Source organism: Plecotus auritus, assembly GCF_963455305.1.
Source record: "Plecotus auritus genome assembly, chromosome: 7".
NCBI classification, from domain to species: Eukaryota; Metazoa; Chordata; class Mammalia; order Chiroptera; family Vespertilionidae; genus Plecotus; species Plecotus auritus.
The window spans coordinates 20,950,663-20,968,435 of record NC_137774.1 but is presented as its reverse complement, the minus strand read 5'-3'; the positions used below and the strand labels follow the sequence as shown (position 1 = coordinate 20,968,435).

General features: G+C 41.8%; 1 protein-coding gene across 4 annotated transcripts in view; it reads left to right on the top strand.

The window, feature by feature from the left end:
* The first annotated feature begins 593 nt into the window (after nt 1-593).
* TLK2 (tousled like kinase 2) overlaps nt 594-17,773 on the top strand; it is a 95,329-nt gene continuing 78,149 nt past the window's right edge. Inside the window, exons 1-2 of one of the 4 annotated variants that reach the window (XM_080681897.1) lie at nt 594-1,041; nt 2,812-2,897. In XM_080681897.1, the coding sequence (XP_080538023.1) occupies nt 2,817-2,897 (81 nt within the window). In that variant the 5' untranslated portion in view covers nt 594-1,041; nt 2,812-2,816. The remainder of the gene's footprint in view (nt 1,042-2,811; nt 2,898-17,773) is intronic. The other 3 variants (XM_080681894.1, XM_080681896.1, XM_080681895.1) reach the window with 3 other exon arrangements.

Genomic DNA, 17,773 nt, shown 5'->3' with positions numbered 1-17,773 from the left:
CGAACACGGGTGGGCACAGCGAACTCACTAACTGGGCATCTCCGGAGAAGTTCGGGCGGGGTCCACCGGCTTTCTTCCTCTAAAATCCATCCTGGGCAGAGCCACACCACTTCTCATCCAAACTCGTGGAGACCTGGGATTAGGTGGGTGCGGGTTCGGCGAGGCGGATCCGGGAAGTGCCGGCCCCTCTAGCGCCAATCCGTGGTCCAGAGCTCTAGCCCTACCGCCTTGGCCCGGGCTGGGGCGGGGCCGGTTATACTAAGGGAGCCGAGGTCCGGGACTCTGGCCGCGGCCCGACCGCCCCTCGTGTCGCAGCCCGCCCTCAGCCGCCTGGTGAGGCGGCGGCCTTCTCAGCCCGCGCGGGGTCCCCTGGTTAACCCCTGCCCGCCAGCCTGGCCGCTGATTGGAGGAGGCGGGGCGCCGGGGCACGGGGACCCCTCCGCCCCGCACCTTCCTCGTCTCCTCCCCCACTGTCGGCTCTTCCCCTTACCCACCCCCCCAGGACCCCCCCCCCGCTTCCCCGCCGTGCAAATCTCGCGAGGAAACACGCGGTTTCACTAGTGTGTTTACACCGATCACTACTAATCCGGACCGAACCGATCCGGATTAAGGGGCCGGAGGCGGGTCCTGGGTACCAGCGGTTCCGACACCCCCCCGCCCTCCGCGCCGCACCCGAGTGGCCCCCAGCCGAGCGGGTCCCCACCTCCCGGCCCGGCCTGGGCCCTCCTGCGCCTTCCTTGGCCTTTGTCCGGCGCCGGGAGGCCGGTCCCGCAACCCCCGCTGTCGCCCGGGCCCGGGCCCGCGTCGGGCGCCTGGCTCTGTACGCGAGCCCGGGGATCTGCGGCCTCCGCGGCCCCCCTCCCCCGCCCGCCCTCTCGTGGAGCCCGGCGCCGGCGGCGGCTGCCCGGGCGGGGGTTGCGGCGCTCAGGAGAGGCCCCGGCTCCGCCCCGGGCCTGCCCAGGGGGAGAGCAGAGCGATCTGCAGCCGGGTCGGGTCGGGGCCCCTCCCTGGAGGAGCGTGGAGCGGCGGCGTCGGCGGCAGGTGAGAGGCTGAGCCCCAGGCAGGGCAGGGCGCCGGGCCTGGGGCACTAACCGTCCGGGGAACCCCCTCGGCTGAAGAGGCTGCGGCACGGGCCCACCCAGGGGCCGGTGCCGGGCCCCAGCTCCTCGGCGTTGAAGCGGGAGGGGCTCCCCGAGGGCTGCGGGTCGCCGAGGGGCCGGGCGGAAGATGGGGGAGGCCCAGGCGGCCCTGGCCTGGCGGTGGGTCCGGCGGCCGGCAGGCAGAGGGGGGCGCCCCGGCAGCTGGAGGCCCCGGCAGCCTCCCGGGCGCCCCCGAGAGCTGGCCCGCCCTCCCTCCGTGACAGGTGGGCCTGGAGTTGGGGAAAGTTTGGAGCCGGCTGGAGGCGAGGGGCGCCGGGACCAGGCCCCATCAGTCCTGCTTCCCGGCTCTGAGCTACAGGGAGGATCCCAGTCCAAGGCCCCGCTGGAATGAGACAGAGTGGATATTTCCTTCACATGAGTTGACATTAAATGGAATAACTGCTGAGGTGTCATTTTCCTGGCCAGGCCTGGGAATGGAGGTTTAGGAAATGTTGTGAGAGACCCCGTGGTTTGACGGAGGCTGCAACCTCTGCCATTCCGGCCTCGATTAGGGCAGGGCGACACGCGAGGAAGGCCACTTAGGGGAAACTCTCTTCGTGTTCTTACGTTCTTTTCCTGTTTAAAAGATGCCTTTCTGCCCCTCCGAGAATTTCCTATTCCCTCGGTGACCTGCACTTGTATGTATATGTGGGTGAAACTTTATAATGTGTCACCCCCTCATTCCCCTTGGCCTCAGGCTCTCAGTCCAGGAAGGGAAATGAAACTGGAGGACTTGGAGGGTTACTGGAGATTGTGGAGTTGCTAGATTGCAGGAGAGAATGTTTAATTCATGTTTTCAGTGAACTTTTAAATCATGACAGTCGTTCCAATAACTATTTAATAATATGTTCAAAGGGGTTCTATGTAATAGTTTATGCTCCTTTTCCAGAGAGGTTTCCATTGGGTTCTGCAAGAATTGCCCTCTTGCAAAGGATGGACATATTTGATGAAAGTAGCCTGTGCGTTAATTGGTCATGGAAGGAGTTTAAAAATGGTGTCCTCCTGCCCCTCCCTGCTTGGAAGGAGTGCTAAAAGCAGATGTCTAGAGAAACCTACTGCTCCAGGGAGTGGTCAGAAAAAGATTTGAAAAGGGATGGTTATGGAGCTATACTAATTTCCTCAGTGAATGCAGGTTGATGGTTTTACCATGGGTTCTCTATTAATTTTAAAATAGTTCCTTTTTTTATGAGCTACTGTGAGCTCTTCAGAGAAAGGAGCTGTATAATAGCGTTATTTGAATTTATTTGTAGCTTCTGATTCATGCTATATTATTATGAAATTATTAATGATTCATATTTTTAGTTTAAGAACTAGTTCTTCTGTGTTTCGGAAAGCAATATTCGAAAATACTTAGCTAAATTCAGAGGTTGAAAAAAGGGTTTTTTGTGTGTTTTTTTGCGAGGTAGTCCTAGCTTAACTTTTACAGAGATTTTATGAAGGTTTGAGGGTTATTTGCTGTTAAATAAAATCAGAATAAGAGAAAAAGTGGCCCTCAGAAGAGATTTGCTGAGCCACATTATAACTCTGTGTTACTATTTGATACAGCACATTGTAACTTATAACATATGATATATTTACTTGAGGTTTATCTGTGTGTGACCATTCAGTGAACTAAATTGGCTCCTCATGTTTTAGCCTTTATGGTCTCACAACCTACTTTTTTCTTTTTCAGTAGAAATGATGGAAGAATTGCATAGCCTGGACCCACGACGGCAGGAATTATTAGAGGCCAGGTTTACTGGAGTAGGTGTTAGTAAGGTGAGTAAAATGATGATAATGAACACTGTGCATAGTCTAATTTAAACACATTCAAAAGCCAGTTAAGGGCAATTTTGATGGACCATACTGTTATATTGTAGAGGAGAAGATTTGGCTCAGGGTCCAATGAACTTTTAAATCCTACCAGTCATTCCAGCCATTCAGCAGTGTATTTGAACGTATTCTGTATGCGAGTGTATGCTGGTCTCTTAACCCTACGATATGGGAGAGGTTTCTCATGGTCTTATTGCAAGGGTACTAACCAGATGTATATTCTGTGCCATATTTTTTCAAAACTCCTCAGTCACTCAGAAGAAAACTGTTAATTAAAAGGTAGAGGCATAGCTTCATTACACTGGACTTTTTGGATAGTTATATGGTAGAGTTTTGAAAAATCTGTCTCTGCTAAGTCTGTCAGTTCTCCAAATCTGCCGTTCAGCAGATTCCTCCTGTTTGCATCCCCAGGCTGATTTCTCTCTTCTATTTTTCCTTCCTGTTCACTCTTTATTTCTGTTCTGGGAGTATAAAATAAAATCAAGCCCCCATTAATGGGCAGGTGTTAAGTTAAACAATGTTATGGCTTTCTGTGTGACCTATGTACCTGCTATTTCACCTCTCTGCTCTTGTAGGATGGTTTTACTACAATATGTAAAATATATTTATGATACGTTATTTAAAAGCTTCACCATTCCAAAATTATTGCATTACTTGGGCTTGGGACTTGTGAATTTTTGATCCTTGGCTTCATATGGTACATTTCTTTATGTGCTTTTCAATAAATCTTTTTCTCACTAGAGGCCCGATGCACGAAATTTGTGTGGGGTAGGGGGACGTCACTCAGCCTGGCCTGCGCCCTCTCGCAATCTGGGACTCCTCTGGGGGTGTCCGACTGCCAGTTTAGGCCTGATTGGCAGTCGCATGTCCCTCTTGCAATCTGGGACCCCTCGCTCCTAACCACCCTCCTGCTTGCTCCTTACCTCTTGGCTCGCCTATCCTTAGTGCTGCCGTGGAGGCGGGAGAGGCTCCCTCCACCGCCGTTGTGCTTGCCAGCTGTGAGCCTGGCTTCTGGATGAGTGGCGCTCCAGCTGTGGGAGCACACTGACCACCCGGGGGCAGCTCTTGCGCCTAGCGTCTGCCCCCTGGTGGTCAGTGCTCGGCATAGCAGCCAGTCGTTCCGCTGTTCAGTCAATTTGCATATTAGGGTTTTATTATATAGGATAGGATGGTGACCTAGATATTCGTCTCATACTTTGGTTAGTAGCTTCTTAAATAAATTTTTTGTCACCCTGACCCATGTGGCTCAGTTGGTTGGGCATTGCCCTGTGCACCTAAAGGTTGCTGGTTTGATTTCTATCAGGGCACGTGCCTGGGTTGGGAGCTTGATCCCCAATAGGGGGCCTGCAGGAGGCAGCCAATCGATGTTCCTGTCTCCCTCTCTCTCTCTTCCTCTCTCTCTCAAAATCAATATTAAAAAAAGAAGTTACTTGTCAAGGTTTAGTTGAAAAAAACCTGCTGTTTTGATGGATCTCATAGTTTTGGTGAGCTGGAATAGCTTGATAGCTTTTGTTCATTCAAAAGATATTTAGTGCCTGTTGCATACTGGGCATTGTACAGGTTGTTAGGGATAACACCTCAACACAGTGCCTCCAAGCCTCCATTGTGGAGAGTGATCATACTAGGATTAGAGATCTATTAGAGCTGTGACCTGGTGCTATGGGAACACACATTTTGTAGTTCTTGGGGTTTTTTTGGCCACTTTAGTAACTGACTTTTGTGGCACTTTGTAGGCCTATACTCCTGACTGTTGTTATACATTGAAGTTACATGTATAGATGTAAACACTCATTTAGGCGGAGTAGATTCAACTGGAAGGGGACACTACATTTAAGTATTACATTGATCTCTGATTCAGTTGATTATCTAATAAATGATGTTTGATGTATCTTTTAACTGTGGAATTCAGTAGAAGGCTCATATCCAAATCTGTCTGTTCAAATGGTCACCTCCTGAGTAAAAGTTAAGTCTCTATTCCAATTGTACGTAGTTTAAACTCATTGGGCTTTGTTGTTAGGACGCTTTTCTTTCCATCTGTTTTTTGGTTCACAATAGCTATATCCAAGAATCCTTTTGATGGGGTAAAGCATAAGTAGTGAGAATGAGTGACACCGAATTTTGCTACCCAGGGCCAGCTTAACATCATGTAATTAAGTTGTCAGAAAACTTAATCTGATGATATGTTTAATAGGAAGCTCTACCTTTAATATATAGAAAAAGAAGTTCATTTATATCCAAGTTTTTTTTGGTATTAATTGTATGCTATTTTGATGTTTCCAGTTATGGTAGGCATATTGATTATATTAAATGTTATTCAAAGATTAGAAGTAGAGTGTTTTTCTCCCCATAGCAATGAAACTTGAAGAAAAAAAACCCCAAGTAAATTGTTTTGTAGTTTGCAGAGTTGGGAAGAGGAAAAGAAAATCTCCATTTTGTACAACTTCTTTTGCCTACAAGACATTGTATCTCTCAGACCACTGATTTGAAATAGGAGTCGGGAGGAGGCCATGGTACTAGGGGAAAAGGTGCTTTTGGAAAAAACTCCTCCTCCTAGCTTTGAATTCCTCATTATGGGTCATGATTTTCCAGTAAGGATGTCACTGTGTTGATGACAGCTTTCAGTTTTGCAAAGATCAAGAGTTTTCAGCCCTTGTTCCAAATGGGAGAACACAGTGACTTTTCTGTGGTAGTGCCATCTAGTGGGACTGGTGCAGCCTCATGGGTTGTCTCGAGTTTCTCCTAACTATTCATAACATTTTCAGTACTTTTTGATGTCCATAGAAGGAAGAAATTCAGTGCCACTGTGGATTCTTCTCTAGTCGACAGGAGTGTTTTAAGTGGCTGCAGTCTTTGAACTTCCTGGTTATTATAGATCTCATGTCATGTTGCTTCAAGTTTTTTACATCCACAAATTAGATAAATATCACAAAACCTGCACTAAAATGAAATGGCCAAGCCACTACATTTATTACTTATATTTAAGTTGCTCTACTTATATTTAGATTTTTTATTTGCAAATTTAAAACTTACTTGCACCCAACGTGGATACCCCGGGAGGTCACTCTCCCCAGGCTCTGTCCAGGTGGCATAGGGGAGCATAGGTCTCTGCCCCATGACGTACAGTCCCTTTCCACAACGTTGGAGAGAAAGCCGGGCCTTGAGTCTGTGCCTGCATATTCCTACAACTTCTCAGAGTCCTGCGGACAATGACTGAGGAGACCAAACCATGCAGGAAACATCTAGAAAAAATAAAAAAAAAAAAAAAATAAAACTTACTTGCATATTGCAGTATATACATTGTTTCTCTTTCTGTTAGCATATGTAATTTATAGTAACTGGTAAACCAAAAGCATTTGTTTTGCACTTTGTGATATACTATGTGGTTTTTGTTTAAATGATTGGTATTTTCTGTCATTAATGACTTTATGGTAAAGGAAAGTAGCTTAATGTACACCAAGAAGCTATAGCAGACTTTCCTCCTCTAGTCTAGCTGCCACTTTTTAGGAGGACCTGTACGCATCCAGTTGACATTTTTGAGGTGATAAGGTAAAATTCGGTTATGAACCTACTTTTTTATTTCTTTTTAAAAAAAATATATTTTATTGATTTTCTACAGAGAGGAAGGGAGAGGGATAGGGAGTTAGAAACATCAATGAGAGAGGAACATCGATCAGCTTCCTCCTGCACACCCCTCACTGGGGATGTGCCCGCAACCAAGGCACACGCCCCGGACCGGAATCAAACCCGGGACCCTTCAGTCCGCAGGCCGAAGCTCTATTCACTGAGCCAAACCAGTCAGGGCGTACTTTTTTATTTCTTGTTGACCTGATATATGATGAGCTATCCTACGTCTTTTTAAGGATCTCTTCTTTTAAACACTGGATAATCCACTTTCAGTAATGTGAAACTGACTATACCCTGTATTCATATGTTTTCAGTGAGGACCATTGCAATACTCCCTTTTAACAATTTAAGTACAGATGGTCTCTGATTCTGGAGACTGTAAAGTAGGTAGAATTTTACCTTTGCATGTGCTGTTATCTATACCTAGTTGAATTTTAATGCTAGCATAGTAGCAAATACTTACATAGTACTTATTATGTGCCAGCTACTGTTCCATGTACAATAAAAGTAATAAGTGAATTTAGATCTTCTGTAACAGTCAGTAAACCTTCATTCTCTTTTTATGGGACATATGATATCCACTGCGTTGTTCCCAAAAGTTGAATCATAGACTTATCAAGGATCATTTTATGACAACTTGCACTTGTATTATAATTATATAATTTAATACGAAATTATGTAAACAGATGAGATATGACTATAAAATGAAAGAATTGTTGATTCTAAAATATTGTTAACTACCTTGGAAAGACTAAATATAAGGTGATATATATAAAAATGCATAATTTTTTTTAATCTGGAAGAATTCATTTAGATCCTTGGCAAGTATCTTTTAAAGAAATTGAAACTGGAAATTGTAGATGAGGCATTATGGGTGTGGTTTGTGTAAGATAGTGTAGAACTGCAGTCAGTGGGTCTACAACTCAGAAGGCTTACATCTAAAGACTGCCAACAATATACATTTATATGTATTAAGTTCAAAAAAATGTTTAAGATGTCTTTTTTTTTTTAAGATTCTCCATTGTAACCTACTTTTTTGACCGATGTCATTGGTTTCAGTTGTATTGAATAAAAAGGATTATGCAGTATGTGGATGGTATTGAAAAGAACAAAATGAGAAGCTATGAAATGTGGAACTTCATTTTGACACATTAAGAACTTTCAGTTTATAGAGCCTAGAGCAAGGCCGTAAACTTTTAAGTAGTACCACATAGAAGATTTTGGGTATCTTCTTAAAGAAAATGATCTCTTTTCCTATCTTTTATAAGTTTGTGAGTCTGATACATGATTACTTTAAATGATCAAATTTCTTACTTGACTTCTGAAAAGATGGTTAATTAACTGATAACCTTTCCTGTCATTTAGTTAATTGTATCAATTAGAAGGTGTTAGTTATGGATATCTAGTGTTATCTGTTTCATCAATGTCAATAATTTAAAAATATGTGTGTAGCCCTGGTGGTGTGGCTCAGTTGGATGGAACATCATTCCAAGCTCCGAAGGGACTTGGGTTTGCTCCCTATTCAAGGCACGTTTGGGAGGCAATTGATCTATGTTTTTCACATTGATGTTTCTCTGTTTTTCCTTCTCCTTTCCTCGCTCAAATTAATAAAAACGGGTGTTTTGCATTTAATACATAGTTAGACAATGCTCAGTAAGCATAAATGCCAAAAAATATTTCTATTGGTGAGTATTAGGAACTGTTGTTAAAATTATTGTTTGCCTTTATGGTATCTTCTTCCTTTCATTTACTTAAGTATTTCTTTAATTCTCCCCTCATTTCACATATAGTCAAGTATCAACTCATGTTTTTTCTTTCTATGAAATTTCTTAAGCATTTGTCAGCTCCCACTGCTACTGCATTAATCCAGATCTTATCTTCCTCATTCATGACTGGTCTCTCCTACCCCATTTATCTTTCTGTAAACTGCCACTTGATTCATGCAAGAATGGGCCTTTCTTCTCCTGGCTGCCGGCACCACCTTTGCTCCGGCGGGAGCTGCCTTTCTGACTTCGCTCTGGCCCAGAGCCGCTTTTCCGCCTTCCCATGCTTCCCAGAGGCCCGGAGCAGCTGGGGCAGTGCGCCTGCAAGCATCCTGCCCTGCCCCCAGCCTCTCGGTGCCTGCATATGCAAATTAACCCGCCATCTTTGGGTTAATTTGCATACTCCTGATTGGCTGGTGGGCATCGCGAAGGTACGGTCAATTTGCATCTTTCTCTTTTATTAGTGTAGATTGTTTTACTCCATGGCTTTAAAGGCATCCATTGCTTACTGGATAAAATTAAAACTCCATATCCTAATTTTTTGTTATTGTTAATCCTCACCTGAGGATATTTTTCCATTGATTTTTAGAGAGAGTGGGAGGGAGGGGGAGAGGCAGAGAGAGAGAAACATTAATATGAGAGACACACCCATTGGGTGCTTTCTGCACGCGCCCAGACCAAGGCATGTGTCCTTGACTGGAATCAAACCTGAGGCCCTTCAGTCCTTGGGCCATCACTCTATCCACTGAACCAAACTGGCTAGGGCCCTGATTTGTGTTTGTTTGTGTGTGTGTGTGTGTGTGTTCCAGCAAAATTTATTTACAAAAACAAATGGCAATTAGATTTGACTCACAAGGTGTATTTTGTTGACTCCTAATTCAAAGCAAACATACACAGTGGTGAAATATTTAAAGATCCGTGATGAACCATAGGTCATTTATCATCACATTTATTCAACATTGTGTTGAAAGATCTAGTTAATGCCCTAAGACAAGAAAAAGAAATAAAAGACATAAGGATTGGAAAGTAAGAAAAAAATGAGTATTCACAAACGTGAGTATAAACATAAATAATACAAAAAAATCACAAACCAGTGGAATTATTGGTGTCCCTAATAAGATCACCAGATATAAGATCAATAAGCAAAAATCAATTGTATTACTACATATGAGTAGCAAACAGGTAGAAAATAAAATCTTTAAAATGTTATTAATTGCCATAGCATTTTAACAGCATCAAATATATAAATCAGCAAAAGATAGGAAAGAACTCTACTAAAGACTACATAATATGATTGAAATAAATTAAATAAAAAATTGAGAAATACATCAAATTCATGATTTAGCAGTCTCATTATTATAAAGTTGCCCATTCTCCACCAAAATAATCTAATTTCAAAACATCAAAAATCAAAATCCCAGTAGGTCTATTATTTTTTTACCTTTTTATGGAATTTATTGGGGTGCTATTGTTTAATAAAATTGTATAGAATTCAGGTGTATTCTGAATACAATTCTATAATACATCTATATGTTGTATTTTGTTCACCACCCCATTCTTATCCTAAATATTCCAACTTTATAACCACTTATCTACTCCCCTACTGCTGTGCTCTACTACCTCAAACCATGACTGATTTTCTAACCTGTAACGTTAATGAACAGACTGGTACTGTCTCTTCTACTTTTCCTTTTTTATTTGCCTGATGAACTTTTAGTTTACTCCTCAAAGCATAATCCAGATTATCTCTTTTTTATAGCTTTTCAAGATATATCCACCAATCTAGTTGGATTATCTTATTAATACTTGATAACTTTCATTATAAGACATTTTTTATTTCCCATTAGTCTCCTTGAGAACATGGATATCTTTATCTCTGATTATTCAAATGCTCAACACGATGTATATATTGAATAAACCTTTGTTGAATTGGAAAAGAGTATTGAGGGGGAAGATGCAAGTGGTGTTCATTGTCACTTATATGGGCATTAGTGCCCTGGTGCATGGATTCGTGCACATTGAAAGGAAATTAATTAGAAGGTGGCCAGTGGGGCGGGACTGTGTGAGACGGGGCTGGACACGCCCTGGAGCCAACCTCCCACGGTCTCTCCCTGGCCGGCGCTGTGGCTTGAAGGGCATCTGCAGTGTGAAAGGGTCGCTCTGGCAGATGCGGTCCCTCAGCCTGGCCTGCAGGGATCGGGCGAAACTGGCTCTCCAACATCCCCTGAGGGATCCCGGAGTACGAGAGGGCGGTTCTCAGGTGATGCACTCCAGAATCAGGCTCCCTCCTTTCTGGTTCCAGGGTGCATCACCCAAGAACTGCCACTGCCAAGTCACCGCAGCTCGGCAGCTCCTGCATTGAGTGTCTTCCCCCTGGTGGTCATTGCGCATCATAGCTACCAGTCAGACAGTCGCCTAGCCATTTATATATCTAGATAGTTCACTCCAGCTTTTTGTTTTAGTCCACTCTCAAAACTGGTCTTTTAATTGGAAGATTTAGTTCATTTACATTTAATGCAATAACATATATTTAGGCCTAAATCTTCCTTGTTTCTTTAAAAATCTTTCTTGTGCTTCTTTACCTTTTGAAGTAATTTTTAAAATTTATTCTCTACTATGAAAGATAAAGAAATAAGCATTCTCATACTTTTTCTTTTGGTCAGTTATAGTATTTATTTTTAGCATTCTATTTTTCCCTTTATATTTTGAAAGTTATGTACTCTTCTTACCACAAAAATTACATGTATCCTTAATTTTATCAAAGATTAATGTTAATCAATACCATGTCCTTTTTTTTTAATTCTTTGCCCTTCTTTTTGTCAATAAGGGCCTTGAAGATTTAACTCCATTATTCCTCTCCCAGCTCACATACTATTGTTCTATATTTAATCGTGTGTGTGCATACATTTTAATTAATAGACTTTATTTTTATTAAAAAATTTTTTAAATTGACTCCAGAGAGATGAAGGGATTGTGGGGGGAGGTAGGCAGAGAGGGAGAGAGGAACATAGATAGAAGAGAGAAATATCAATCAGCTGCCTTTCACACAGGCCTGGACAGTCTGGGTAATGAACCCTTAACCTGGGCATGTGCCCTGACCGGGAATCCAACCAGCCACCTACCAGTGCAGAGAATGATGTTCAACCAACTCAGCCATGCTGACCAGGGAAATAGACTTTATTTTTTAGAGCAGATTTAGATTTACAGAAAATTGAGCAGATAGTACAGAGAATTTTCGTATACTCCCTCCCCATCCTGCCAATTTCCCTATTATTAACATCTTGCATTAGTGTGGAGATTTGTTACAATTGATAACCAACACTGATACATAATTATTAACTAAAGTCCTTACTTTAACATTAGGGTTTACTCTTTGTGTTGTGCAGTTCTGTGAGTTTTGATAAATGCAAAGAATGTCACGTATCCATTCCTTTTTCCATCTCTGACCTTCTATCTGGAATACTTTTTCTTTGTCTGAAATACATCCTCTGGAATTCCTTTAGTGTGGGATTGTCAGTGATTTTCTTCCTTTTGTTATCTGCTTTAAAATTTCTATTTTTGGCTTTATTCTTGAATGGTATTTTGGCTAGGTTTAAAATTCTAAGTTGGCTATGTCTTTCAGCACATAGTTTGCTGTTGTCCATTGACTTCCATTATACCCTTTTTATTGTTTTTTATATTATTTTTTTAATCCTCACCCAAGGATATTTTTTCCATAGATTTTTCTTTTAGAGCAAGTGGAAGGGAGAGAAGTAGGGAGAGGGGGAGGAGAGAGAGAGAAACATCAAGGTGAGAGAGACAAATCAATTGGTTGCCTCTGGCCCTGGGGCCAGGGATCAAACCTGTAACTGAGGTACGTGCCCTTGACTGGAAATCTAACAGGCAACCCTTCAGTCCACAGGCCAACGCTCTAACCACTGAGAAACCGGCCAGGGCCACCCATTTTATTTTTAGTCTCATTGTCATTCTGTTTAAACTAGCCTATCTTTTCTTTGCCCATTTCCTAAATTTTTCTTTGTATTTGATTTTCTAAACTATAATATGGAAGTGAGCAATATATCTAGCTAGGTTAGAGTACTTTTTTTCCTTTGTTTTTTTTACCTGTGCTTTATCTATCTATCTTATCATCTGTCTACCTATCTATCTATTTGGGGTGGGGGAGGCAAATAGGGGGTGAAGGGCAAGTTAGCTCCAGAGACAGCCCCAAGGAACCTGAGGACGTGGCCCTTATGTGGGGGCAAATGATAGGAAGGGTGGGCTAGGTGAGGATGGTTCAGGACCACAAAGGCACAGTGAGAACTGAGGTGGGGTGGTAGACTGAGGGAGATAGGTGTCCCGAACATCTGATTGAGAGATCGGAACCAGCAGAAAGTTGTTGCCTAACAGAAGGGGAAGGATCAGAGAAAAACGGGGTGCAGAGCAGGCACCAAGGGATCTGAAAAGGAGATGCATTCTTGTATGTTCCTGGACCAGGGAACAAACCCACAAACTTGGCGTATTGTGACGATGCTCTAACCAACTGAGCTATCTGGCCAGGACCTATAGATAACTTACTTTAACTAGTTAGCCAAAGTGTTCCTTATTTCTGAAATAGAAAGTTAGAACAAAATTCTTATGGGCTATTAGGATTTTTTATAGTGATGTTTGCTATCATGGGATTCTGCTTTTACTAACCATTGATTACAATGAATTCTTAAGATCTGCTCTGTTATTTATTTCAGATAATATTCAGATTATTTGAAGGTGGGCTATGATAAGTTAAATATGCATACCACTACAAAAATAACAGAATGAGGAGATTATAGCTAATAATTTCTTAGCAGAGATAAAATGGAATATTTAAAATATATTTATACCTCACTCTGAAAGAAGGAAGAGAAAGAGGAAAAGGAAACAAAAAAGATGTGACAGCCCAGCTGATGTGGCTCTGTGGTTGAGCATTGACCTATGAAGCAGGAGGTCATGGTTTAATTCCTGGTTAGGGCACATGCCTGGGTTGCAGCTCAATCCCCGGTAGGGGACGTGCAGGAGTAAGCCTATTGATGATTATCTCTCATCATTGATGTTTCTCTCTCTCCCTCTCCCTCTTTGAAATCAATAAAAAAAAGAAAGAAAAGATGTGACAAATAGGAAAATAATTAGCAATATGGTAGATTTAAACCCAAATCTATATATACAAAAGGCTAGGTGTCCATCTGACCAGTAGCCTTGATGTTCACTGACCACCAGGGGCAGACGCTCAGTGCAGGAGCTGCCATGACGCGCACTGGCCATTTAAAAATAAACAGCACCACGGACCAGTAGTTAATGGTGAAAGACTGAATGCTTTCAACCAGAACAAGTCAAGGATATTCATCCTCACAACTTTTATTCAACATGTTCTAAAAGCCATGGGCAGCCCAGCTGGAGTGGCTCAGTGGTTGAGTGTCAACCTATGAACCAGGAGTTCATGGTTCAATTCCCAGTCAGGGCACATGCCCGGGTGTGGGCTCCATCCCCAGTGTGGGGCGTGCAGGAGGCAGCTGATCAATAATTCTCTCTCATCATTGATGTTTCTATCTCTCCCTCTCCCATCTTCTCTGAAATCATTAAGTGTGTGTGTGTGTGTGTGTGTGTGTGTGTGTGTGTGTGTGTGTATGCAGCCATGGCCAGTGCATTAGGACAGGTAAAAGGAATAAGCTTAAGGATTGAAAAGAAAAAGTAAAATTATGGTTTTTATTTTATTTATTTATACGTCTTATAGATGACATGATTGTACATGTAGAAAGTTCAAAGTAAACTATAAAAAAGCTACTAGGGTCTAAGTTTAGTTTTAGGGTACAAAATTAGTTTTTGAAAATCAGTTGTATTTCTGTACACTAGCAATTACAGTTGGCAATTGACATTTTAAAAGCAATACCAGCCCTAGCTGGTTTTGCTCAGTGGATAACACGTTGGGACTGAAGGGTCCTGGGTTCGATTCCAGTCAAGGGCATGTACCTTGGTTGCAGGCTCAATCCCCAGCCTGGTCAGGGTGCGTGCAGGAGGCAATCAATTGGTGTTTTTCTGTGTCTCCCCCTTCTCTTCCACTCTCTCTGAATAAATAAATAAATAATAAAGCAATACCATTTATAATAGCACCGAACAGTATAAATGTAAAAACATTCCGAAGAACAGAAGAGAAGTTCTTTTTGTAATAGAAGTCACCTTGTATTTCCATTTTGTGGATGAGGACATTGAAGTACAAAGGATTAAAGAACATTTATTTATTTGTGAGCACACCTTTATTAAAAACAGCTAAGTTAGTGTGTAGATTGTAGCATCACTGATTATATAAACTTAAAATTACTACCTTAAATTCTAGCCCTTTGGGGGGCATAAAGGGCATTAGTGAAGTCTTCCTGGTTGTTTATAGATTAGTAAACTGAGGCTTAGAGAGAGCAGCTATAGGTTGTGCCACAGTCAGTAAGTGACAGAAGTGGGATTTAGACTCCTTTCTCTTATCATTACTCCTTTCTCTTATCAATATATTGGGCTTTGCACTATATTGGAATTTTGTTATGCTGTTTCTTGTAGGTTGTGGCAGTGGGTTTATTTCTCACAGATTGATTAATGATCCCTTCAAAACTGTAAAAGCCAGGAACTAAATTTATTGTCCTCAAACTTTCTTCAGGGTTATGTACTTTTTGGATATTTTAAATCTGGATTATGTCAATCTTTATATTTTTGTTCTTATTCTTACAACCATTTCTTCTGTGTTATCTTTACTATGAATGTGCCCTAGGATATGTACAGGGCATATCTTTTCCATCTGTAAATATTGAGTTTTTAATCTATAAAAGGATAGTTTTTTAGCATAAGGAGAAAAGTTAAAGGCTAAATTGTAAGCTTTATAGTGAAACATTTAGCAGTTCATCCATATGATTGTTGCTTCTATGTATATTGAAGTCATACTTCTTTCCCTTAAAATTAGTTTTTTTAATGATTACTTTTCAGTTATATAAGGAATGCATGCATACTTTTATAATACTGAGAACTGTAATAGCTCTTAGAAATTTGATATGTATATATCTAGATTTTTTAAAGTATTTTTTTAATTGATGAAAGAGAGAGAGAGAGAGAGAGAGAGAAACATCAATTTGTTGTTCCACTTATTTATGCATTGGTTGATTCTTGTAAGTGCCCAGACTGGGAATCAAACCCCCAATCTTGGACTGACACTCTAACCAACTGAGCTACCCAGCCAAGGCTAGATTTTTTAAATACTGTACATATTGAATTGCATTCATAGTTTTCCATTAGAAAACATATAGTACTGATTTTTGCGTGTGATTTTTACAAACTACAAAAATTGAATTATGTTATTATTGTTCTGCAACTTGTTTATTTTTCATTCAGCAGATGGTTTTGAGATCTGCCGTATACATGTTGCTATATGTAGACCTAGTTTGGATCACTGGTCTATAAACAATCATCCTGTAAATACATTTGTGGAACAGTGTTTTGTCACTCATTTTAAGAAATATTAAATTAGACAAAGGATTTGAAAATTACGGGGAGAAACCAGAAACATAAATCCTTTCCATCGATGGTCCCAGAATTACGTGTGATGTTCTTCTGTATTCACCACGATAGTGGTACAGTCCCATGGTTGTAAGCACTGCCTGTGTTCATCAAAATTGTACCGGAGCCCCAGCCTGTGTGGCTCAGTTGGTTGGGCATTGTCCCATGCTCTGGAAGGTTGCTGGTTCCATTCCCTGTCAGGGCACATGCCTGGATTTTGGGTTTGATCCCCAGTAGGGGGTGTGCAGGAGGCAGTCAGTGTTTAACTCTCTCACATCAGTGTTTCTCTCTCCCTGTCCCTTCTTCTCTCTCTAAAAACCAATAAAGAAAATCTTTTTTTAAATGTTGTGCTAGGGCCCTACCCGGTTTGGCACATCAGATAGAGCGTCGGACTGTGGACCGAAGGGTCCCGGGTTTGATTCCGGTAAAGGGCACGTACATACCTCGGTTGGGGTTCGATTCCCATCAAGGGCATGTACCTTGATTGCAGGTTCCTCCCTGGCTGGGCCCTAGTCGGGGCACATGTGGGAGGCAACCAATCGATGTGTGTCTCTCTCACATCGATGTTTCTCTCTGTTTTTCCCTCTCTCTTCCACTCTCCCTAAAAATCAATGGAAGAGTATCCTCTGGTGAGGATTAACAAAATAAAATAAAATAAAAAATAAATAAAATGTGCTGGGTCTTTTGTTTAACAGCTTTATTGAGATGTAATTCACACACCATATAGTTCACTTAAAGTGTAAAATTCAGTTGATTAGTGAATTGTACAACCATTAAAATAAATTTTAAAACATTTTCATCACATATCACATCAAGAAGAAATCCTTATCACATAGATGTCACCCTCAAAACTCCCATCTCTCTCAGCTCTAGGCAACCACTACATAATCTACTTTTTGTCTATAGATTTGCCTGTTCTGAACATTTCATATAAATGGAATCATATAATACGCAGTTCTTTGTGATTGGCTTCTTTCACTTAGCATTATGTTTTCCAGGTTTGTTCATGTTATAGCATGTGTCTGAACTTCATTTCTTTTCATTGCCAAATAATACTTTATTGTATTGATATTTTGTTTATCTAGTTTTCAGTTGGTGAACATTTGGGTTGTTTCCATTTTTTCTGGCTATTATAAATAATGGTGCTGTGGACCTTCATGTACATGTCTTTGTATGCACATACGTTTTTGTTTTTTTCTTGGATATATTTGAGGAGTGGAATTGCTGCATCTTAGTTAAGAAATATTCTTTTAGCCCCCTTGAGTGGCTCAGTTGGTTCAGTGTCATCCTGTGCACTGAAGGCTTACCAGTTCTATTCCTGGTCAGGGCACATACCTGGGTTGCGGGTTCAATCCTTGGTTGGGGCAAGTGTGGAGGGCAGCTGATCGATGTGTCTCCCTCTGTCCCTTCATCTGAGGATTAAAAAAAAAAAAAAAAAAAGATAGCCCTAGCGGGTTTGGCTCAGTGTATGGAGCATCGCCCTTGGACTGAAGGATCCGGGGTTGTATTCTGGTCAAGGGCATGTACCTCAGTTGCAGGCTTGATCCCCAGCCCTGGTTGGGGCATGTGCAGGAGGCATCCAATCCATGTGCCTCTCACATCGATGTTTTTCTCTCTCTCTCTCTCTCTCTCTCTCTCTCTCTCTCTCTCTCTCTCTCCTCCCCCCTCAAAAAATCAATGGGAAAATAGCCTTGGGTGAGGATAACCCCCCCAAAAAAAGATACATCTATTAAAGCCTGGACCTAATATAAAATTAAGGACCTGTATATGTACATTCTAAAGTATTAGTGTAACCACTTGAAGAACTGTCAAGAGTTTTCCAAAGCAGCTGCTCCATTTTTACATCTTCACCAGCAGTACATGAGGGTTAAACTCCCTGTCCTTGCCACCATG